Below are 24,733 nucleotides of genomic sequence, written 5' to 3' on the forward strand. Positions count from 1 at the left end.
AATCAGATGTCAGATACAGGTTAAAACTATATTGTTATTACTGAAATTTTCCTTTTTTAAGGCACTATGACGTCAGAATACTTACTTGTCAAATTTATGGATCTGTTCTTCATTGTACGGCAGACCTAAACACAGAACAACAATAACGTAAAAATTTATTTACAGCAGCCAAGAGACAGGTAAAAGAGGTCACAAATAGATCAATAACTATTTAAAGGAAATAAATTATAAACAATCTGAATTCAAAGTTAGAATTAGAGAATTGTCATTAAATACAATTCACATTATATGTATATATTTTTAATCTAAGATCAGTGTTACCAAACATTTAGAAATGTGGCCTTTTTCTCGACTTAAGAAAAAAAAATAGAGAAAAGTCTGAAAAAAGAGCCGTCCTTTTGAACTTACGTCTCTCGGCTTTGTCCTTCTTGAACTGTTGGTAGATGGCTGTGATGGCGTCCAGCAGCACTTTGATTTTCTCCACGCTGCAGAGACAAACTCACCGTTACACACTCACACATACTGAACCGTACACATACGACACACCGCTACATGTAAACACACTCAGACGCCTCACTTCCTGTCCTCGGGGTGTGTCCCCACTTGTTGTGGCCAGCCGTCGGTCAGCAGGCCTCCTGGGATGAATTTACTCTTGATGTCTTGCGTTGTTCTTTCGATCGGCTCCAGAGAGCTCGAAATCTGCACGCACGCACACACACACACACACACAGACACACAAGAATTTAACATGAGCACGCCTTCATAAATACCCAGAAACACCACAAAGCACCTCAAACACAACATCAAGCTCTGCACAGCGATTCCCCTCGACAGGGCGCACGACCCTCCAACCACTTTCTGATTCACAATAAAAATAAAGCCATTCACACGGGGACTGTTTTTGTATTTTTAGTATCTGTAAGGTGCCAGAGTGAATAAAACAGCATCAAAATAGAGCTTGTTTATCAAAAAAAGGTGCTAATGGAAGATAACCCACACCGCCGACAGAGGTCCTAGCGAAGACCCTAATGTCCTAAAATCCTAGAAATGTCTTAAAATCTGAGAAACATCCTCAAATCCCAGGAAATGTACTAAAAATAGAAAAATATCTTAAAATTCTACAAATCCGAGAAATGTCCTAAAATCTGAGCATCATCCTATGATCCAAAGCAATGGCCTACAATCTGAGAAATGTCCTAAAATCCTAGAAATGTCCTAAAATTGTAGAAATGTCCTCCAGTCCTAGAGACATGTTTGAGGCTGCGGGCCCCTGGCTTCCTGGCATTTTACATCTGTGGCCCCCAAACAAAGCGAGCTGAGTATCGTCGACTCAGTTTGTCCTCTGAAGACAGAACTGAATAAAGTTCTCGACCACGAACAGCTAAACACGTAAAAAGACAAAAAAAGGCGAGCGCTCACTCGGAGAATTTTCTTGTGCATGTCGGAGATCTCGTCGTACTCTGATGACATCATGTTGGCCTGTATCAACACCTCGAACCTGCAGGACGGGAGACAGCGGTTACCTGATGCATGTCGCCGTTAATGAGCTGAAGTTAAATAAAGTTTATTTCTGTGTGTGTGTGTGTGTGTGTGTGTGAGAGACTCACAGCTGCTCTGTCTTCTCCAGGATCTGAGTGCAGTAGTTACACAGACGGAAAACCTCCGACTTCTTGTGCTGAATCTCGCTGTAATCCTCCTTCATCAGCTCGCTGCACAAATAAAACACATTTACAACTAATTATCTTTTAACCATCAAAACAGATTCATTTATTATGTTTAAAGGTTAAAGAAAATGCCTGAAAGATGTGTTTTATGTTGTTTTTTAACATCTTTTTTCGTGCTTTCATTCACGTTTTTTAAAATAAAGATTCATAAAAAGATTTTTGACCATACTGACTTGTTTACATAAAGTGCTGCACGTCTTTAAGATTTTGTATTTGTAATTTTATGCATTTTATACACCCAATTTTATGCTTATTTTATTAATAATGTCAGTGGTTTACATTTTATTTATTTTATTTTCCATTTCATGTTATGCACTACATTTTCCCCCTTATTTTATCTGACTTTTACTCGTATTATCAAGTGGCTTTTATCCATTTGAAGATGCATGTTATGTGCTCTATTCTGATTTTATTTTTACATGCAGGTTTTATTTTGTGTGTTTTTGTCTTTTATATGTTTTGACGTTTCATTTCTTTCTTGTAAAGCACGTTGGGCTGCATTTCTTGTACGAAAGGTGCTAATCAAATAAATAAAGTTTCTTAAAGTTCCTAAAATAGTTTTTTGTGATTTGAAGGATTTTCGTACGTACACTCAATTAAATCATTTTTCCGACATATTCTGATCCGCCTCGTGAACATAAACACGGACGCCAGTAAACAGGAAGTGACCCAAATCTAAACAGATCTGCTCAAACTTCAGTCGACCTGTTTAACCGCAAAATTATCTGCGTAATATCTGAGTACAGAGATGTAAAAAAAGTGAAGACAGGACAAATAAACGCTGTCAGCTGGTGCACAAACACACGGATGTGTCTGCGTGTGAACTCACATTAACCCTCGAACTCCTTTCCGCACCAGCTCCTGATAAACCAGCAGAGACTCCGACGTTTTCCATAAATGTCCAACGTCGCCTGCAAACGTCTGACACACAAGATTATCAGCGAGCGCTTCAGAACGTAAACATAACCTCCGTGCATTCATTACCTCAGAAAAAAAATGTCCGTATTTTACTTTGTAAACTCGGTACCTTTGCGTAGCTGGCGTCCAGGTCGAGGTCGTAGCGAGGCTGAACTTTCGGAGGACTGGCTGCAAAGACAAAACATACAGAATTAAAATGTGCATCACTTTTTTTTTCCTCTGGGTTCATTTAAATGTTAAATCTTTATGAATCTGTTTCATATCTGTTTCCTTTATCAAGTTTCTTTAAGCGCAAAGAAGAACAAACAATAAAAATAAGACCTCTAATGAGCTGCTTCACACGTTTGTTTTTTGTCGTCATCGTGCGTTTCTGCAGACCATGGGTAGGTGATATTTGCGTGTGCATGTTGAAACTTTACATTTTGAAAACGCTGAGGTTAACGCGGTTATGTTTAGGCGCAAAAGACCCCTGGTTACGGTTTGGAAAAGATCGTGTTTTAGCCAAAAATACTGAGGCAAATTTGAGGCAGAGTCCCAGCTGCAAAATCAGTGACGTCTCAGTAATAAAGAATCGCTGTCCACGGATCTGTCTCTGCTGGGATGGGTCGCTAAAAAAAACACACATTTGGTGACTAAAAAGCAGCTGGAAACGCAGATATGACTTCGTAAATCGCAGCAGGTTTCGTTGAGCGTTGGTCTGCAGCGCGGCGGTCGTCCTCTCCGCCTCCTGACGACAGTCAGCTCATAAACTACGTCACTCTAGAAAAGCTGATATAACATGTATGAAACACACAAATGAACGTATTTGTTATTCGCAGAAATGTACAATATCAACATTTTCTCCCGGCGTTTTTATTCCGAGCTAGTTTGTCCCGTTTGACCCGCAGGTCACCGTGCGGCTCTACGTACGGTCTTCGAAGATGAGTCCCACGGTGGCGACGGACTCTCGGCTGACGAGCATGATGGGATTGTCTCTGGAGGTTTTGGGGAAGGTCTTGGCCTGCCGGTTGGGGTCGAGGACGAGGCGGCGGCCTTCGTACAGCAGCTCCTGGTTGTGCAGCGGGATGCTGGCTCTGCGGGACAGGAGCTCCTGGAACAGCGCCGCCCTGTGGACACGTGAGGAACGGCTGCTTTGAGACACACTGGACACAGTCCGGACTAAACTTAATGAAAAGCAGGTTTCATACATTTCCAGGACGTTTCCAGGACTTTGAGGCATATTTCAAAGACCAAACATTCTCTGAAACAACCACAGATGCTCTCTGTTAGGTCTTTTTCATGAAGTAGCTTTATATACATATTATCTAAAAAATAATAATGAATTCAGAGCAGGATGAGAACTGAAAATTAGCTTAACTTTTTGTTATTTAGGAGATGGTGCAAGAAATAGGGAGGCATCTCAAATCACTTTTTAAGCACTTATTTTTTTATTATGCATGCAACTTTAAATGGCTGTATTTTGTTTTTATTTTACTGCCGATTTTTTACGTAAAAACATGTTTTCTTCAAAACATTTTGGCCATTTTTCTTTTTGCTTTTTTAAAACAATTTATTTTATTTTTTAAAATTAGCAATCTTTTTTCCTTCAACAATATTTGGTGTTTGGCAATGTTATTTTCTTTTAAGATTTTTGATGATTTTCTAAAGATATTTTCTATGAGGGCCTGAAAGCGTTCTCACGTGTTGTATTCGTGGATGTAGACGTGGTGCAGCGTGGCCTGCTGCAGACTGAACACGTAGACGACGGTCCGGTGCAGGATGTCGTTGGTCTCGGCGAAGAACTGGTCGAAGCCCCAACACTTCTCCTGATCCGCCTCCAGGATGTTGGCGAGCACCGGAGTCAGGAGGCTCTGAAGACCCCTGAAACATCAGAGCAGAGTCGTGATCGCCAAAACTTGAAGTACCAAAGTAAGAGAAGTCATCCCGAAAAAAAAAAAAAAAAATTATGTATACATATAATGTAATTTTGTTTTGTTTTTTAAAAAATGACAAATGAATCTACCTATCTATCTTCTACCTTCTTAAAAAAATACACATATTTATATATTTTTTTCACATATACAAATATACACTATATATATATATATATATATATATATATATATATGTATGTATATATATAAAAAAACATAATTTAATACCAGATTTTTTTCCTGGCACATAAACTAAAACACACACAAGAAATAATAATAAGTAAAGAAAATAAATAAATTAATTAATTAAAAAAAAAAAAAAAAAAAAAATATATATATATATATATATATATATATATATATATATATAGAGAGAGAGAGAGAGAGAGAGAGACATTTCTTTAATTGTTATATATATATATATTTCTTCCCCTTTGTGACAAGTACAAGAGCTACAAGTACTACAAAAAAAACCCACCTTCTGTTTGAGTGAAGGTTTGACGGTAAAAACACGTAATTTCCTCATTCGGTGTATTTCTGGTATAAAACGTGTGTTTTATGAAAACGCGTATTGAGACGTGCGTCCTGCGTGTTCTTACTTGGACAGACTGCAGGACACCGGCATCTCCGTGCTCCACTCGATCTTCCCGTTCTCACACTTCTGATGTCCGGAGATCGTCCCGGACGGTTTCTCCGTGATGATTTTATACCTAAAAGAGCAACAAACGGCTCAGTCAGTTTAACGTTTCTTCTTCTTCTCCTCCTCAGAAACAAGCTCTCGCTCTTACATCACTTCTTTGTTCCTGCGCGGCCCTTCGAACGGTCTGAACGGGAGGCTGCCCGTGGCGGCGTGATAAAACGTCACTCCGATGCTCCACAGATCCACCGTGGCTCCGTACTTCTTCTGGTGGTCTTTTCTCAGCACGGCTCGCTCGTACATGTCGGGGTGCTGCACGGCAAACGCACGAGGAAGAGGTCAACAGGTCAACAGGAAGTTAAAGACGTCCCCTTTTGGACTCCCGGGAAACTGTGCTGGATATTTTTCTATTGTTTTGATATTTTTTTTTTAATGTTTTTTATTGTTTCCTGACAGTTTTTAAACTAAAAGACTAATTATAAACATTATGAGCAAAATTTTCGTTTCTACAGAGGCGTAAGGCGAAAAAAAAATCTTTTAATTTATTCCTTTTTCCTGTCTAATATTAATTAATTATTATTACTATTAACATCCAACATCAACATTGGTTCTAATCATAAATATCAAATATTCATTCATTTTCAAAATTTTAACCCTTTAAATGCCTTTTTTTTGGTCACGATGTCTTTTTGTTTTTAAATGAGAATTTTTTTTTTCAATATACTACATACAAAGTAGATGTTTTTTAATTATCGCAGCATGGGATATATCAATGATTAGCAGCAACATTGATTTCCATACATTATTATTTCTTGTACTGGTTTGCACTCAAAATTCATTTTTCAAAATCAGGCTATAAAAATATTATACTTTAATATGATTTTCTACTTTCTTGAGTTTATTATTTAAACCAACATCACACCTAATCATAAATATCAAATATTCACTAATTTGCAGAATTGTAACCCTTTAAATGCCAGATTTTTCGTCATGATGTCACTATGTTCTTAGATGACAAAAAATATATATTTTCAATATACTACATGCAAAGTAGATATTATTATATGGATATATATGGGATACGTCAGGGTGATATATAAGTGGGATATGTCAGTGATCAGCAGCTACATTGACTGTGACAGGTCACCTAGTGGAAAAAGCATGTATTTCCTCCATATGCCAAATATGGTCAAAATGACCTCATCAGGTGGAAAATAGTCAAAATGACAAATTTCAGAGTCAAAAGCCCAGAATGACACCCAGAAATAATACAAGTCCTGTTTTTCTGCTCTGATGGCTGTGGGATCAAAAATGTCAGTTTGAATGGGTTTCAATGGAGCATTTTTGGACCTGAACAGTCTGAATTAACTATTTAGTTTCCACAGTGTATTTTAGACTTATTGTAGGAGCTGAGCTGCAAATTCACTGATTACACTCAAATACACAATCTGGACTACATTTAGGACACATGCATCAACACACACACACAATTATCAACACCGCTGACTTCAGGTGTGTGTGTGAGTGTGTGTGTGTGTGTGTGTGTGTGTGTGTGTGTGTGTGTGTGTGTGTGTGTGTTTGTCCTCACCAGGTATTCCTCGGTGCCGTACAGAGACACAAACTGCTCGTCGTCCTCCAGCTCTCTGGCGGCTCCGAAGTCTGTCAGTTTGTAGACGGAGCGTCCGTCCTCTCCGATCACTCGCATGATGTTTCCCGGTTTGATGTCCCGGTGGACGATGCCGTACTCTCTCAGGTGGTTCATACCTGCCACTGAAGACACAACGGCCGATCAGGGAACACCTCAGTCATCGAAACGCCACAGATACATATTTCAAGATATCTTAAAAGTCCTAAATGTTTCTCTGACAACAGCTAAACTCGAAATAAGGTCAAAGTAGAAGAAATGAATTAGTGAAAATAGAATTTATCAAAGTTAGCAGCATTATTTGATGCAACTTAACTTCTGTCTGAACTAATTTTGCACATGGAAGAAGTCAGCTTTCATTTGAACTCAAATCATGATCTTATTCTTATTTTAATTGTAAATGTTTTTAATTATACTTTTAAATCGTGTCTATCCTGTTTTTTTTTTTTTATTTTTTTTCCTAGCTATTTTTGTTTTATTAAACATTTTTTATGTATATTTTAACAGTTATTTGTTTGCTTGATTGTTTCTAATGTCTTTATTCACGCTCTGCATCACTGAAAATGAGGGTCTCCCTCTAATGATTTCCCGAATCTTAAATAAAGGTTTGAATGAATGAATGAATTCCCAAACTTAACCAACAAATGTAAACTTCTCCCTGGTATCTGAATAATTGGAAAAAATTTGTTCTGGGCTGCAAAAATTAATTTCAAGTCAGAACAACTTTGAAAGTTTGTGAACATTTTGGTTCACGACTTTCTCCTTTTGGCTTCATGAGTGCAGAAAAGTGGCCGACAGTTCACATTTTGCATCACTTTTTTTGCTCAACGTTGGTCTCTGTCCACGCAAAGTGAGCTTCATTAGTTAGAGAAGTGACTTTTTTAGCATTAACCCGATAATGAATCAGGTAAACTATATTTTAATGATTTTAGGGAATGCATAAAAAATGTTTAAACTCAGTAAAACACATCTTCTTTGCACCGTCTGCATTGTTTCCACATGAAGACTTTAAGTTCACAAACACAGAAAAGTCTGAAAAACACTGAAAAGGAGCTTGTGAATTTTCGGGTGATCAGAGTGTCCCACTGACCCACATCGTGCAGCACTATGAGGAACTCGTCTTCAGGAAGTCCGTACGCGTTGGACGACTCCTCTAAGACTGTGTAGAGACTTCCACAGGGACAGTACTCCATCACCAGGACCTTGTGTCGGGTGTTGGACTGATTAAAGGAGAAAAGCAGGTTAGAAACATGTTGACGCGTTTACAAAAACCACTAAGCTCAACGCAAAAGATGCACGCTGTTGTCATAGATACGTAAATAACTGCATGATGTCATTTGACCTGATACCTCTAAAAACCGTCAGAAAACACTGAAAAACACTGTTATGTTTACTCAAACTAAAAAGAGACATAAAAATATTAACTGACCTTTCATTACAGCAAAAGAGACTAAAATTAAAGCTGTCACCGTGGTAACTGCAAAGACGGCCGCGGTCACTGACCTCTTCCTCCACAGCGAAGAGTTTGACGATGTTCTTGTGGTTGAGTTTTTTTCAGAACTTCAAACTCTCTCATCTGGACGTCCAGCGGCCTCAAAAAGCTCAAGTTGTTGAAGACTTTGACGGCGTACAGGTCACCAGTTTTCTACAGTCAAACACAAAATACATGCCGACAGACGCAAATTATACTTTAATGCTCCTTCAGACGCTTTTCAAGAACTAGCTGACCCTTCGAAAGCTGAGAAATTTGGTTTGATTTCTCTCTAAAATGTAGAAGAAAAAAGTCGATGACCAACTCGGCAAGAAATTAGTCAAAGGTGATGAAAAAAATGACCTAAAAATTAGTTTTTTTCAAAAAAGGGGAGAGGATTATTTAAAAAATTATCAAAAGAAAAAAAAATGAAAATGTCTAGTAAACTATACAAAGAAATATAACAATGTTATATTCAAGATTATTTTACAGGAAAAAAATACAATAAATAAATACACCACACACACGAAAAAAACCCTGCTTTTATAAGGACATTGCTTGTTTTTATCTCTTTTTGTGCTATTTTTTCAGGTCATTTTCTTCTAACTTTAATTGCTAACTTTTAGGATTACATTTATTTTTAAACACACACACACACACACACACACACACACACACACACTCGTAACTTTTCACCAATACTTTGCTCATTTTTGGACCACGACTTGTTCAGTTGTTAGTTGTTTTCTCCTCGTGTTTTTGAAAGAAATCCAGCCAGTTTGCTCAGTTTTTAAAGGGTTAAATTAACTCTGGTCTGTCAGAAACATCAGAAAATTATTCTCCATCACAAAATGATCTTAAATTAATTACAGGAATATTAATACACGTATATTTCTGCGTGAAGGAAACACATGACGCTCTGACAGACGCGCCGCACCCTGAGCTGAACTCACAGACCCGAGGCGTCGACTTTTAGTGACACACGAGATCCCAAATTCAAACAGAGGATCAGGTCCAGACTGATCCTCACACTCTGAAGATTCACACTGACGTTTTGGGAAATTCCCCCTCGGTGCACTTTTACAGCCTGAAGCGTTTTTTAAACTCTGAAACTCTTTAACATGAAAATCGGAGTTTTTGGAAGTAAAAAGCAGAAACACGGTTCTTCCTACGCAGAATCTTTTCGCTCCGTATGTAAACACAATCTGTGTTTTTCCACTCAGATAATTCTGCTTCCTCCCGTCCGACTTCTCCATCCTCCAGCCCGTGACCCCCGACATCGAGCGGGTTTGAGCTCTGAGGGAGGAACGACGCGTTTCCTCTGAGGAAGTTTTTACAGGAAATTAGCACCCAAATATCTGTTGACTTATTGATGAGCTGATGCGATGAAGTGTGAAAGCTTGACTGCAGATGAGACAAAGAAGCTGCTGATTCCTCAGCGCGACGCCTGAGAGGCGTTCACGTCGCTCTCTGCAACAATTATTCGCTATTTATGGACCCCCAAATATTTTCTAATTCACAATAAAAATAAAGTGATTCACACTGGGAACAGTTTTTCTACTTTTAGTATACGTAAGGTGTCAGAGTGCATAAAACAGCATCACAACAGAGCTTGTTTTTAAAAAAAAGTGCCAGTGGAGGATCACACACACCCCCGACAGAGGACACAGCTAAGACCCTAATGTCCTAAAATGCTACGACGTGCTACAATACTAGAAACAACCCAAAATCCTAGAAATGTCCTAAAATCCCAAAGAAATTCTAAACTCAGAGAAACATCCTAAAATCCAAGATATGTGCTCCAATCCTAGAAATGTCCTAAAATTATAGAAAAGTCCTGAACTGTGAGAAATGTCCCAAAACCCTAGAAATGTCCAAAAATCCCAGAAATGTACTGAAATCATAGAAACGCCCCAAAATCCTACAAATATCCTTAAATCCCAGAAACATTCTAAAATTTTACAAATGTCCCAAAATCCTATAAATGTCCTAAAATCCGAGAAACATCCTAAAATCTCAGAAACGTCCTGAAATCCAGAAACTCGTACGGAGTTGCTGTGACGGGCCCCTGGCCTCCTGTCATGTTGCAAAAGTGGCCCCTAAACAAAGCAGGTACGTCTCTTTCGGTGAAAACTCGTCCGGCCACGTGAGCCGGACAGGAAGCAAACACACTGTTGTGTTTCATGGATTTCTTTACAATAAAATCAACGGAAACGATCCCAAAATACTCTGAATAAAGATCCAAACACGTTTAAAGAAAACACTGAAAAAAACGTCTGTTCTGAATATCGACTGCTGGACAACAACAGAAAAAGTATTTAAAATAATAAAATCAAAATAAATGTTTTTTTTTTAAATGTGTTCTGGTTGATTACTAGAAAAACGAGACTTTAGAGATTTTTTCATGTTTTTTGTTTTTTTTTTTCAGTACTGGTAGAAAGCTTTCGAACCTTGTAACTGCAGAAAAGAGTCATGAAACCCATAATATAAAGACGGATATACTGATCAGTGATTGGCTGAGAGCCGTCCTGCAGCAGCTCAGGTGAGTCAGGTGTGGCGTTGGTACCTTGTGTCTGCCGCGGTAAACGTTGGCCGTCGCTCCCTGACCCAGCAGGTCTGAAATGAGCCACAGGTAGTTGGTGGTGCTCTGCATCCTGACGGCTGCAAGTTATCCTGAAAAACAGAAACAGCCGATCAAACAACGACAGAGAAAACCGAGTGACGACCTGGAAGTCTGGAGGTTAAACTTAAAAACTTTGTGACTGCAGCTGAAATCACTGAGTATCAAAACGTAACATCAAATAAGAAAATCTGTTCTAAAAATGAAGTTTATTTACTTTCACTACGTCACTACGCAGCCTTTCGGTGGCATCATGGTCCGAAGGTGGAAAACTCTGACGTGACAATGATCCATCAGATTTTTAAAATAACTTAATGACATTTTATTTATTTGCTATTTTATTTGCTGCATATTTATTTATTTTACCCGTGATCTTATTTTTTGTATTTATATATTTCACATGAATGATTACATTTTGACTTATATTTATCTAATTTACACATATGAATTTATTTAAGATATTTTTTATTCATTTATCTTAAATATTTAGTATTCATTTTGTGCTTTATGTATTTATTTAATCATTTGAAATGAGTTACAGATATTTATTTTACATGTTTGATTTTAATTAGGATCTAATTTAATTAGGATCTTTTAATTAGGATTAGGATTTAATTAGGATTTGTTAGCATTATATTATTATTTTGATCCTTTTATTGTACATACATTGTTTTTATTACATTATTATTGTTAATAATATCACTATAAAGATTTTAGTTTGTTTTTGACTTTTTGTGGATCGTTTAGTTAACGTCTAAAAGCAGAAAAATATAGTGATAATAAAGAGGCTGAGAGCAAAATAAAATAAATCAAATAAAAAAATATTTAAAGTTAATTTCGGGTCGCGACGTCACCGCGCAGCCCGCCGGTGACGTCGCGACCGTCGGTGGGAAACTCCCGTTTTTAGAGACACAATTCACCGAAGCGCGACGATGATTCAGCAGATTATTAAAATGATTTAATGACATTTTATGCGACTAAACCCGCCGCTGCGGTTAATCGACACACCGCATCAAACGGGTGTAATTATCTTTATAACGAGGTGAAACATGAAGTCAGCTAACATTAGCTCATACATACACAAACACACAGCAGAGTTACAGGTTAAAATATCTCCCGCGCGCTCTTTAATGTCGGAAAATGTGTCTTTTGTCGTGTTTTTATATTTTCACTTTCGCTCGCGGACATGGACGCTGTCACACAGATCGGAACTAAAAACACGATCATTTTAACGGCTTCCTGCCGGAAAACCGGCCGTCTGAGCTGCGCCCTAACGGCAGGTCCGTTAGCTAACACCTCACGCTGCAAAACGGTAACCATTAATTAAGTATATTTGCGGGATTTCTCGTTTTAAATGAATCGTTTTTATTTTTGTTTATTTCCTCACCTTTCTTTTCTGCTGCGGAGTCCTCTTCTTCCGCTGTTTCCTGGCCACGTGACGGCAGCGGTCCAATCAGCGCTCAGAGTGAAGCAATGGGGCGCGGAAGGATTTATCGTAATACTCAGAATAGATGTGAAATGGTTAAAAATGTGCGTCTTTTTTACCTAATAATAAGGTAGAAAAATCGCTTTCAATGCACATTTTCTGTGGTTATTCTTATTTAAACCTCCAACATCGTGTTTTAGTGGAATAGCGGTTTGTATCACCGTGGCATTACGAGATAAATGTGCCAATTTGTGCCCACTGATGGCTGTGACCAGTTATTACGGTAGCAGAAAAGAGCCTGAAATGAAAACTTACCTGTACCTGAAAAAATGACTCATTCTCGCTTATATAACATTTATTAAATAAGAACTCCAGTTAAACATAAATATTTAACGGCTACAGGAAACTAAGTAATTCTGCTAAAATATAAACTTAAATTTTAAAACGTAAAAATATTGCCGTTCTTTTCTTGCATCATGTGTATTTTCTTTAAAATGTTGAAAAAAAAATGAAAAACATCATTAGTTTGTTCTAATAGTCATATTTTATTGTTTTAGTTCATCTGTTCATTTTGTTTATTTAAACGTCACTTTTGCTGTTTTAATTTCCTGTATGTTGTTGCTCAAATGTTTAATAAATGCTAATAAATGAATAAAACAATAAATGAAATACCTTATAATACACAATAAAGAACATATTGCTGCTAAAAAAGTAAAGTTTTTATGTGCACTAAAATTATTTATCTGTTTAAATAATGATAAAGATGAGTGACATGAGTCTTAGAAATGACAAATAAATACATAAATAAATAAATACATTTCAGTATCAAAACAAAAGAATTCATTGCTGCCTTTCATTTTCTTATTAAAAGCTAAAAAAATCTACCTTTTACGTGACAAAACAACTGATGATAATTAAGATTGACATATATTTAGAAATGACAAATTTATATATTTAATATAATATAATATTTGTTCATTTAGATTTAATATTAAAATTAGCATTTATATTATACTTCTTTTTGAAGAAAGAACACAACAGATTTTAAATTATTAAATTTAAAAAATGATTAAAAAATATTGTTTTCGAACAAACCTGGTTCTGAGACAGTTTTTAGTAGTGTTAGTACACACATCTCTCCACGCAAATATAAATCATCGCACAGACACAAATTTTAAAAGTTCACTCACTTTATATTTAACAAAAAGGAAAAAAAAAATCAGCATTTCATGAGTTACAACAGCTTATGGTGTCAGCTGGATGGGCTGTACAGGTCCATCTGGTACTCTGGTTTACAGGTAAAGCAGTCATCGTATAAAAACGTACAGTTAGTGGAAATTAAACGAACACGACGAAACCAGACGCTGGTTCGTCCTCGCAGAGCACCATGAGAGCAGAACGGATGAAGGACGACAAAAACAACGACAACAAGAACTTCTGTTTTCCCGTCGAACCTCCGATTTAAAAAACAACCTGGAGACAAAAGTGCTTTAGAAAAAAAATAAAATAAAATGACTCAATCTTTTTACATTTTCTACTTTCTTTGACCTTTATCGACCACCTTCGTCACAATCTGTACAAAATGTCCAAAGCTCAAAATTCAGTTTGTTTTAACGTCACGTTCAGATTTATATGTTTGATTTGTCTCGTTTTTGTGTTTTCTGTCAGGAGTCGCACAGATTTTAGTGAGAATCTGAATCTGTAAAATCTGTTTTAAAAAGCTGGGTATCGAACAGAAAAACTTTGTACCGACGAAAATGTGTCAGAAGCACAGAGGTAGAAAAATCTTACAATTAATGTCTCGTTGACTTCAGAATAATTTTAATCAATATTCGTTTTCAGTTTTATGTTCTAAACCAAGAATGTCAACACCTGTAAAATGCCCCGAAAATAACAATATTAACCCTTTGAAACATGAGCAAATCGGCTTAATTTCTTTCAAAAACATGGGAAGGAGGCAATAAGCAATTTAAGAAGAATTAACCAAAAAATTAGCAAGAAATTAGTAAAAAGTCTAAGAAAATTACCTGAAAATTAGCAACAAAAACAAAACAAAACACAACAATAACAAAGAAACAAAAATGGGGAAAAAAGCCACATAGAAATGATAATAATTTTGAAAAATAATTTCAAATATCTAATTATAATGATTATTAATTTAGTTCTCTGGAATTTTTTCTCCATCTATTTTAACAATTAATTTCTAAATCTATGAATTCCATGCAACTACCGTTTTTCCCATATCTTTGAGAGAAATTTCAAGGAAATTTTCAAATGGTTAATACAACAAATCAATAATTTATAACAATATTTTACTCAGTTCTTGTGTGGTTGTTTAGAGACAAAAAATAAAAAATACAAACATATATTTTAAAAAACGTAACCAAACCTCATGTATTTGACTGGGATTTGTAAAAGGAAATATTAAGTGACACCCAGCCATTTAAATCAGTATTTAGTGTTAACACATACCCTCAAAACTTAATTAGTACCCTTTGATTTATTGGTTCCCTCAAATTACTAATTTGTACCTTATTAATAAATCAAGTAAATTATGTATTCTCTATAGTTAAGAATTTTGTCACTTTGTTTCCATTTGACCTGTTAAATATAATAGTTTCACTGAATTTTAAACATTTTTGACATCTTTGACCTTCCATATAATAGATTTAACAGATTGTTCCACATTAAAAAAAAAACCACAAAAACTTCCTACAAACCTGCAGATTTTATCCAGTTTCTAAAAGCTCTCTGTACTAACAGAAGATGCTCAGAACATAAGAGTTTGATTTATTACTCTAAAAACGCTGCAAATTATTAATCCGAGGGAACACATGAGGTAAACTGAGGGTAAAAAATTAAGTCCAATAAGGGAACAATTTACCAAAAAAGTTCCCCCCCAACATCAACCAGACAATAAAAATCTGATTAAAATTAAAATTCTCTGTCATGTTTATTTTTGGACTCTTCTAAACGAACCAAACGTCCACCTTTAACAACTTTACTGTGAAGTTTTTGTACCAGAAACCAGCTAAAAGAAAAAAAAAGTCCTGTAAAGTGCAGTTAGAGAATGAGAACGTCTCCCAACAATGTTTGTAGAGTTTGATGTGAATGTGCCTGAAAAACACACCTGGATGTGCGGAGCAGTGATTGTACCACAGGTAGCGCTCAGCGGACAGAGACGGAGGATGTACGGAGGCAGGAGGGGGCCAAAAATACACAGAGATTCACGTTGTGGCATCGTCACTGGTGTTTGGTGGTTTGAGTTTCTGTTCAGATAAATGAGACATTTTGTTATTTTCTGCACTGTATTAAAAAAAAAGTCTTAAATCTTATTTTGTTAAATGGGCCAAAAAGAAATGATCTGTTTAAATAAACTAAAACAGAAAATGTAACTTAGCCAAAATCCATAAAGACATGTTTTAAATATCTTGTGCAAACAAAATTAAAATGTGTATAAATTTCTTTCAAGGCACAAATTACCATCACCTAACAAATATTTTGTGAGATCATTTTTGCAAATTAATAATTTTTGAGAATAACTTTTTAACTAAGTATTTCTGTGCCAGGAAAACAACTTTTGCACCCAAAATGAAAAAAAAGGGACAATAGCTTGTAAGCAAACGCTGACTTTTGAGCAAACAAGCACAAGATCATTAGGCATAAAACACGTCATTGTCTCATTTCTGTACAAAATAATTTGTGTGCACAAGATACTAAAAATATTTTTCAAAACTTCAAATATATTTTTCTTTATGAAAGATCTGATGCCTTTTTCTGTCTTTATGTTATGACAATTTAAAAAAAAAAATTACTAAAACTTATCTTGAAACAAGTGGGATTATTTCAACGGGATGGCCCTTTTTTCAAATTTAAAAATAAAGACTGAATATTAGAGCTGGGTATTGATCATGAGTATGCTTATTTTTAAATTTTTTACTGACCGTACTGTGTCTGCAGTGTCAAAACTCTCATTTAAAGAAGTTTGATCTGAAAAATTCACATTTAAATAATACACTTTCAAGTTAATTTATGGCTGTTAACACATTTAAAATTTGAGAACGTTTGAATTTTGAAGATTTAAAAAACAGACATATTCCTTAAAGTTAACAACAATAAATAAAGGTTTCGTACCGAATCTGAAAAAGCAGTTTTGTATTTTTAAAATTTGTACCAAAGAATCAATACCCAGCTCTAAACATCGTCACAGATATTTGGTGGATTTTGTTCAGGAATACAAGATTTAAATTACATTTTACAGTGCCACAAAATCAGATTTTCTTAGATTCTTTCTCCAACGTTTAAAATGTCTCATGAAGACAGTTGTTAGTTTGTGCTTTGAATGTTATCTAAAAATGACGCGATGTGACGTGTAAAAACAAAAACACTAAGATTGTCAGATTCATGCTGGTGCTGCTTTTCTCAGAAGCTCAACGACAAACTGAACGACAGGAAGCCAAAACGTGACGACGGTTATCAGACGATGCGACGAGTTATCTTGAAAAATATATTTCTGGTCGTCACGAGAAGCACAAACACACAAACAGATTCACAAAAAAAGAAAAAAAAAAAAAAAAGCTGATTGTTGACTCAAGGCAACAGCCGCCTCGTGTTTTTTCACCTCTGGTCCCGACATCTGCCTCCACTTTGTTTACAAACAGATTATTTTGGCACAAACAGCCATCAAACATGAACAGACACTAAAAACCTGGATATGTTCTTCTGATCTGAGATTGTCGCCGAACGTTTGGAGTGAAACTCTGTAGAAAAATATAATGAGGCAATATAAAAAAAGACGGAATGAAAAGTACTGCAAGAGTTCAATGGATAGATTTACAATGATTTTCTATATAGCTTATAAATACGTTATCTACACAATATGTGGTACAAAAATACTATATAGCATTTAGTGGGCACTGGATTTCCTTTGTGTTCTTTTTTTTTTCCTCAAAGTAACAACGACATAAAAAATAAAAAAATGAAGACGTGGGACTGGTCAGGCACAAGATCGTGTTCATGGTGGGAAACGCTGCGTCCTCCACAAAACAGAAAAATAAAAATAAAATAAAAAGTGTTGATGTGTTCGCTGTGCAGCTTTGGGTCGATTCACTCACAAACACACAAGTTGCAGTCGAGCATCTCAACGAGAACAGAACATGTGAAAACACAAGCGTACGTTTTGGTTTAAATCCCGTCTGAACATCACGGTGATTGGAGGACGTGAGTCATGTGACGTCTGATTCTTTAACATTTAGTGGATAAAAATGTGTTTTAGTGTTTTTGTACGGAGGCCCTGAGGCGACAGGAACAAAAACTAGTTTCTGGTAGGGATGTCCGTTTCTGTTAATTTTGTTTTCAATAGCTAGACAACTATTTACTGGTCAATTTTTAAAAGTATATATAAAAAAAAAGTTACTTTAAGAGAGAAACTAGTGTTTCCGTGTTTTGTATGGAGGCTCCGAGGGGACAAGAGCAAGAACTAGTTTCTGGTACGCATGCCAGTTTCTGTTAATTTTGTTTTTAACAGTCCAACACTTGTTAACCAGTTAGTTTTTAAGAAAAAAAAACCATTTATAGTAAAGAAAATATGTTTTAGTGTTCTGTACGGAGGCCCTGAGGGGTCAAGATCAAGAACTATTTTCTATTAGGGATGTCAGTTTCTGTTAACTTTGCTTTTAATAGCTTGACACCTATTTACTGGTGTCAATCTGGGAAGATTTTAGGAAGAAGTAAAAAAGTCTGAGCTTTAGTAGAGAAAATGTGTTTTAGTAGTATTAACTAGTTTCTTGCAAAAATTCAAAATTCAGTCGCTTAATCAGCAGAGCGACCTGGGAGGGATGTTTTGATGGCAAAACTTTTGGGTTTTTGTCCTGTCAAGTTAAAAAGCAGCAAAAGTAACAAACAAACTGACATGCATAATCGATAAAAAATAGTCATTGGTAAATTTAAAAAAAAAAAAATCCTCATTTTTAGTGCACAAAAGAGGTGGATTGTCTTTTCCTGATATTTTCTATAGTTGTTTTGTCACTTCTGAGCCTCCGTAGATGATCAAATTTGCAGCCTGTTCGACTCTCTCAGAGCGGCTCCTCCTTTGATTGATCGATCGATTGGGTAATAAATATGTGCCTTATTGCTACATGATTGATCACATGACTCACATCCACATCAGACACGATCTTACGAACCGTTTCGTAACTGAGGAGGTAAATTCAAAAATCAAAGACCCAGTACCACTTTCGTTCTCACACGGGTCTTTTTTTGTTTTTCCAGTTTCCATGGTAACTACAGACACTGCCGAGCCTCCGGGGGGCGCCGCTGCTCTTCTTCTTCTTCTTTTTTTTCTCCTGTAGGTGTTTTTCATATTTGGCATCAGATAAGTTAAAACGTCCCGCTGTGTGCTTTTTGTCCTTCAGCCTCTTTTTTCCTCCTGGTTTAAGGCAACTTATATTTGTGATGATTTTAATAAAACCTTTTCTTAAAAAAATGTACAAATTTCTTAATACAAACCTCTATGGCATCATCAGTAAACACTGTATAGAAAATATATAAATATGCTTTTCTCTTTTTCAATGTACAAATGTTCTGCAGCTCCCGTTTTTTTTCCTTTTCTCGTCCTGCGCGTCGCTCCTCCTCCTCTTCATCAGTCTCCCGTTTTTTTTCCTCATATATGCACAATTGCTATTTACAGTGAGGGGTGGGGGGGCGGAGCTGTGCGCAGAGGGGGATTATGGGGGCTCACGAGGAGTCCGTGCAGGGCGAGGGCGGCGGCGGGTAGAGGTGGTGGGAGTAGCTGCGCTCGGTGTAAGGCGACGGCGGGCAGCTCTCGCAGTTCTCCTCCGCCGACAGGTACTGGCTGCGGGGCGTCGGCGGCGGCGGAAAAGGCTCCGAGTCATAGTTGAGGTCGCTGGTGTAGCCCTTGGCGGCGGCGGCGGAGGCAGCGGCGCTGGACTTGAGCGGCGCCCGGCGTCCCGGCGTGTAATCGCTGTCGCACACGTCGGTGCTGCAGGGGGTGGTGGGAGGGGCGAAGTGGCGGTAGGTGTAGGGTCGGTAGCTGAGAAACACCACAGAAGAAGAACAGTTTAGTAATTTACAGTTTCCTTCATCAAAAGGCGTCAAACTGACGAACTTCCCAAAAAAACGCTAATTTTACACTTTTTTTTGTTATTTGAATTAATCTTTTTTTTCCAACCACCAACCAATCATTTTTGCGATTTTTTATTTATTTATTTATCTTTTTTTTTTTTTTTTTAAATGTTTTGACTTTTTTGTTTTTGTTAAAATTTTATTTTATTATTTTTTTTTTTTTTTAAAAAGAAAACAGGCAGGAGGGTTTGGAAGGACTCTTTTGTTTTATTTATTTATTTTTTTGGCCTTTTTTTTGGTTCTCTTGACAAAACCATTTAGGCTTTTTCTTTTGTTTAAAATTTTTGGCATATTCCCCCCCTAAATTTTTGGTGATTTTTTAAATAAACAATTTTGGAATTTTTTTTGTTTATCTTCAAAAATATGTTGGTGATTTTAAAATAAACTATTTTCGCTATTTTGACTTTTCTCTTTGTCTCTTTTTGTGTGATTTTGTTCGTTCCAAAACCAACTGCATGTTTTCTTTAAAAATCACTAAAATGGCCATTTATCACAGTCAGAAACTGTAGAAACAGAAATCGGGGTTAAATTTTAAAGTTTCTGACGGACCTTGAACACCTCGTGTTATTTTACAGCTTTGTGAAACAAAATTCCATTTTTTTCCAAATCTTTCAGGACATATTTAGTTTCCCCAAATCTTTTCCAGGCCTGGAAATTGCAACTTGCAAATTCCATGACTTTTCCAGGGTTTTCATGACTGTATGAATCGTCTGTATCATCTGTGACAGGCGGCGCTGCCACTGTGCAGACGTCTCAAAGAACTTGAGAGGACACGAAGCTGCAGACGGAGCTCAGAGTTTGTTTACAGATTTCAGTGTAAACAGGAAGAAGCTGTTTATTGCAGACTGACTAATCTGCAGTCTGATTACATTAAATATTCACTCCGGTATTTCAAAAACACGATGGAAAAATGAGCCGATTTGGGGAAATTACGAATTGACTGAAGCAGTTAGTGACTGTTCCTAAAAGAAAAACTTTACTTATTATGAAGATAATGTGATAGAAAGTGATATAAATGTGATATAAATGTGATCTAAAGTGATATAACGTTATATAAATGTGGGTTACCTGTAGGATCTGTGTGTTGAGGGACTGTTAGAGGAATAACCAAACTCCATCGTGTACTGAGAGCGGACTGTAGCCGGAGACGGAGGCGGATTCAGGATCTGGAAAAAATGATAAATACAAAATATTCAAAAAATAAACATCATGATCCGAAGAACTTATCAAAAATAAAATATAAAGTGATACTTTATTTTACTGATCCCAAACTTTTCATATTTTTTTTGAAGGTATGAAAAGATTTTTTATTAATTAAATACTTATTACATGTTAGTTTGTTGTGTTTAAAAGAAACCGTTGATTTTTTTTAAAGGAAATCTAATGAAAAAAATGTAGAGAATTAAATAAAATTAAGTGAAACAGTAAAAAAAAAAGATGTACAGCATGAAATAAATTTAAGTAAAAATACTAAAAAAAGGATGTAGAGCATGAAATAAATGTAGTTAAATAAATATAATAAAAAAGGATTTGCAGCATGAAATAAAATTAAGTAAAAATAGTTAAAAAAATATAGAGAGCATGAAATAAATGTGTAAAGATAGTGAAAAAGGAAAAAAAGGATATAGAGCATGAAATAAATAAGTAAAAATAGTTAAATAAATAAATAACCTAGAAAATGATCAGCTTTTTTTCACAGAATTAAAAGTTAAAAAGTGTTTAATCAAACACCCGCCCTGCTTTGTCCTTGTTTACGAGTTGATAATAAAGTTGTACGAAGCTGTAGACGTATTAAACATCGTCCTCTCACCGGGGGGAAATACGTCCCCTTGGTGCTGGACGAGCTGCTGGACGAAGCTCCGGTCACGTGTGCGCGGTCGTACGGAGGTCCGCTGCTCCCGCCCATGATGCTGAGGGAGCCAATCACAGACTTCCCTCTGGACATACCTGTTGGCATGGAAACAGACGTCAGCATCACGCTCATTAAATAACATATAAACACGTGAGGTGATGCCGTCCCACCTGGCAGCGAGCTGGACAGCGAGCTCGGATGCGGGACGTATCCCAGCGGCACCGACGACGGCCCGTGGACCACGAAGTCGTTGGTGACCGTCTCGCCGTCGTCCTTCATTTGCGGGCAGAGGACGCGCTGACACACGAAGTACACGGCGCCAACCACGAACAGCGCCATGACGACGCCCACGATGGAGCCGATGGTGTTGTTGGACGGAGGAGGAGGCTCCTCGGTCGGATCTGAAACCACAGAAGAAGAAGAAGAGTGATGTCAGAACGCAGTAAATGTTTCATAAAGATAAAAATATCACAGCAGCTGAAGATGATCAGGTTTCTCTTCAAAGTAATTATTCTAAAAAAATCTGGTATTTTTTTTATTTTTGATATTTTATTATTTTATGATTGTTTCATATGTTCAAAATAATAATTTTAAGGAAATCTTAAATGAGAAATAACCAGATCAGTTTAAGTTTTCATTCATGCAGCTAAAAAAAAGGCAAAATATAACAGCAGAAACTTTCAGTATAAAATAAAATAAAATAAAATAAAATAAAATAAAATGCATTAATCTCAGAATGGGGAAATTCACTTCAAAATAAATAAATACATAAAAAATTAAATTTAAAAAAGTAACAAGAAAAAAAAGACGCGATAAAAATATGTTAAAATATGAAAGCCTTTTCCTTTTTTTCCACTTGCAGATAAGCCCATGATGAATAATTGCACATATTAAATACTAATTTGATTTCTTTGAGATTTTGAACTGTGAACTTTATGCAACTGTTGATCCCAACATTTTATTTATTTCATTTTTAATTGTAAATTTTAAATTAGATTTTTCAAAAATTGATTCATATATTTCTACATTTTTTTTGTTGTACATTTTCATTTTATTTTAAATATTTTTATTTTATTTTATTTAAACTTTGTACTCATGTCCCACTCATAATGAGATTTGGATGACTTCCTGATTAAATAAAAATTATATATATACACCAAATTTAAAACAGACAGAAGCATCACATTTGGTAAGCCCATAGACTGTAAATAATAAATATTTATTTACAGTCTGTGGGTAGGCCTGATGCAGCTGCTCTGCAGTATGACTGAATGTAAACGTGATATCTTGTTTGAACAGTGAGACTCACAGCAGCCGATCTCGTCTGAGTTGTCCGTGCAGTCCATGTTGTGGTCGCACTTCTTGTGTTTGCCGATGCACTGACCGTTGGTGCAGGAGAACTGGTCCAGAGGACAACGTACTGGGAGACAAACAGAGAGACGGAAAACCATCATGTCACATCTAAAAGCCTCTGTTAGTTCTTAACTGTCATAATGTTGCTTTTTCTTTATTTTACACGTTCAGTTTTGATGCTGCTTGTGAAATGAAACTCATCACGATCATTTTAAAGAATTTCTCTTCTTGTTGAAAAATTAGCAGCTAAAAAGGACCAAAACATTTAAATTAACATCCCAAAATGTGCAAATATTAAGATCATAAAACGTTAAGCTGAAGACATCGTTTATACACCAGTAGATGTTAAATAATAATTTAATTAAGATACATTTACAGGTGCATCTAGAAAAAATAGAATAATGTGAAAAAGTTCAATATTTTCCATCAGTTATTTAAGAATGTGGAAATTTAATAGATTCTAAAACATTTCAAGCAATTTTCTATTTTCATTTTTATTATAGTACAACTAAAACATAAAAAAACAAACAAAATATATTTCAAAATATTTGAAACACTCAACCAAAAATACAGATGAGCTGAGGGCCGAGTAGTATTAGGTATAGTATTGAGTTTTGAGTATAAAAATAAACATACTGTTTTTGAACCATCTTCGGAAATATTGTAATAATGAAAGAAACTAAATTTCTGTTTTTCATGAGCTATAGTCATTAAAATTAAAACAAAAAAAAAAATTGATGTATAATGAATACACAATATATGAAAGTTAACCTATTTAAATGAAATTATGAAGAAAAATGAATTTTTTCATGATATTTAATTTTTTTTTAGATGCACCTGTATAAGGTGTTTTGAGAGAAATCTCAAAATTCCCTTTACACAGACTTCATTTAATCAACCTTTAGGTGAACAGAAGAATCAGATCGACTCTGTTTCAGAAAATAATCAATAATTGGAGTTTTCCTGTTGGGATCTAAAAGCCTCCGGATGCAGCCGGCGTCCGGTCCGGGTGAGAGCGATCCGTCTCACCTTCACACTTGTTCTCGTCCGAGCGGTCCTGACAGTTGATCTCTCCGTTGCAGCGGAGGCTCAGGTCGATGCACTGCCGGCTGTCGCACTGGAACTCGGACTCGGAGCAGACGGGGCAGTCCTCCTCGTCGCTGCTGTCGTCACACTCGGGGTAACCGTCGCACCTCCAGGCCTGAGGGATGCAGTCCACCTCGCCGGAGGTGCAGGAGAACTGCTCCGGGGAGCAGGTGGGGGGCTCTGAGGGGGAACATGAGACCATCAGAGTCAGCGCAGAGAGATCACACAGAGAGCGCAGCGCCTCGTTTCATTAAAGACAGAGCGCTTTTGCAGCTGTGTCTGTTTTAATCTCAGCCTAACTCACTACAAATACATTTTCACGATTTTTGGAGGAAACTTTTTTTTTCTTTACAAAAATTTTGGACTTTTTTGCCATTTTTTTGAAGAAAATATTTTATAATTTTTATTTCTTTAAAAAGGATTGACGATTTTAAGAAACTGATTTTATGTCCTTTAAAATAATTTTGTGATTTTTATGTGGCAATATTTATGGGCAACTTTTATTTCTTTAAAGAAGTTTTTTAAGTATTTTAATGATTTTTAAATAATGAGTGATTTTTATGTAAAAATACATAAATAAATAAATAAATAAAATAAAAATAAGTAATTTTTTTAAACATTTTTTTAATGACTGTGCAAACCCTGTAAGAAGTAGATTTTCACTGGCCTCCATGCTGCTTTCTACTGTTTACTAACACTATCTGTTGGCCAATTGTGGTGTTAAATGTGACACACCAGGAAAAAAAAACCCTGTAAAATGTCTGACCTCCACAGGAGAGCTCGTCCTGCAGCAGCACCAGGTGGACGGGACACGAGCAGCGAGTCGTCCCGTCTCCCTTCACGATGCAGATGTGGGAGCAGCCGCCGTTGTCCCAGGTACACGGGTGTTTACCTGCAGGGACACAAAGGTCAGGTGAGAAATAACTGTGGATAAAATACACAACC

At 36.3% G+C, this 24,733-nt stretch overlaps 2 protein-coding genes across 2 annotated transcripts in view; both read right to left on the bottom strand.

The window, feature by feature from the left end:
* Positions 1-81: 81 nt before the first annotated feature.
* tbk1 (TANK-binding kinase 1) lies at positions 82-12,368 on the bottom strand. The gene is given in 17 exon segments (XM_042511206.1): positions 82-125; positions 409-485; positions 578-699; positions 1,420-1,498; positions 1,608-1,709; positions 2,554-2,645; positions 2,752-2,810; positions 3,552-3,748; positions 4,323-4,502; positions 5,155-5,265; positions 5,344-5,504; positions 6,781-6,962; positions 7,928-8,057; positions 8,341-8,391; positions 8,393-8,482; positions 10,875-10,981; positions 12,316-12,368. Coding segments are annotated over 16 exon segments (1,764 nt in total). The 5' UTR covers positions 10,962-10,981; positions 12,316-12,368.
* Positions 12,369-16,455: 4,087 nt separating this feature from the next.
* Positions 16,456-24,733, bottom strand: part of lrp6 (low density lipoprotein receptor-related protein 6) — a 30,348-nt gene continuing 22,070 nt past the window's right edge. Inside the window, exons 8-14 of the mRNA XM_042511743.1 lie at positions 24,555-24,680; positions 23,732-23,968; positions 22,659-22,769; positions 21,520-21,750; positions 21,308-21,444; positions 20,566-20,663; positions 16,456-19,405 (exon numbers count right to left, since the gene is read on the bottom strand). Coding sequence (XP_042367677.1) covers positions 19,090-19,405; positions 20,566-20,663; positions 21,308-21,444; positions 21,520-21,750; positions 22,659-22,769; positions 23,732-23,968; positions 24,555-24,680 — 1,256 coding nt within the window. The 3' untranslated portion in view covers positions 16,456-19,089. The remainder of the gene's footprint in view (positions 19,406-20,565; positions 20,664-21,307; positions 21,445-21,519; positions 21,751-22,658; positions 22,770-23,731; positions 23,969-24,554; positions 24,681-24,733) is intronic.

The sequence above is a fragment of the Plectropomus leopardus genome, chromosome 22, assembly GCF_008729295.1.
Source record: "Plectropomus leopardus isolate mb chromosome 22, YSFRI_Pleo_2.0, whole genome shotgun sequence".
NCBI classification, from domain to species: domain Eukaryota; kingdom Metazoa; phylum Chordata; class Actinopteri; order Perciformes; family Serranidae; genus Plectropomus; species Plectropomus leopardus.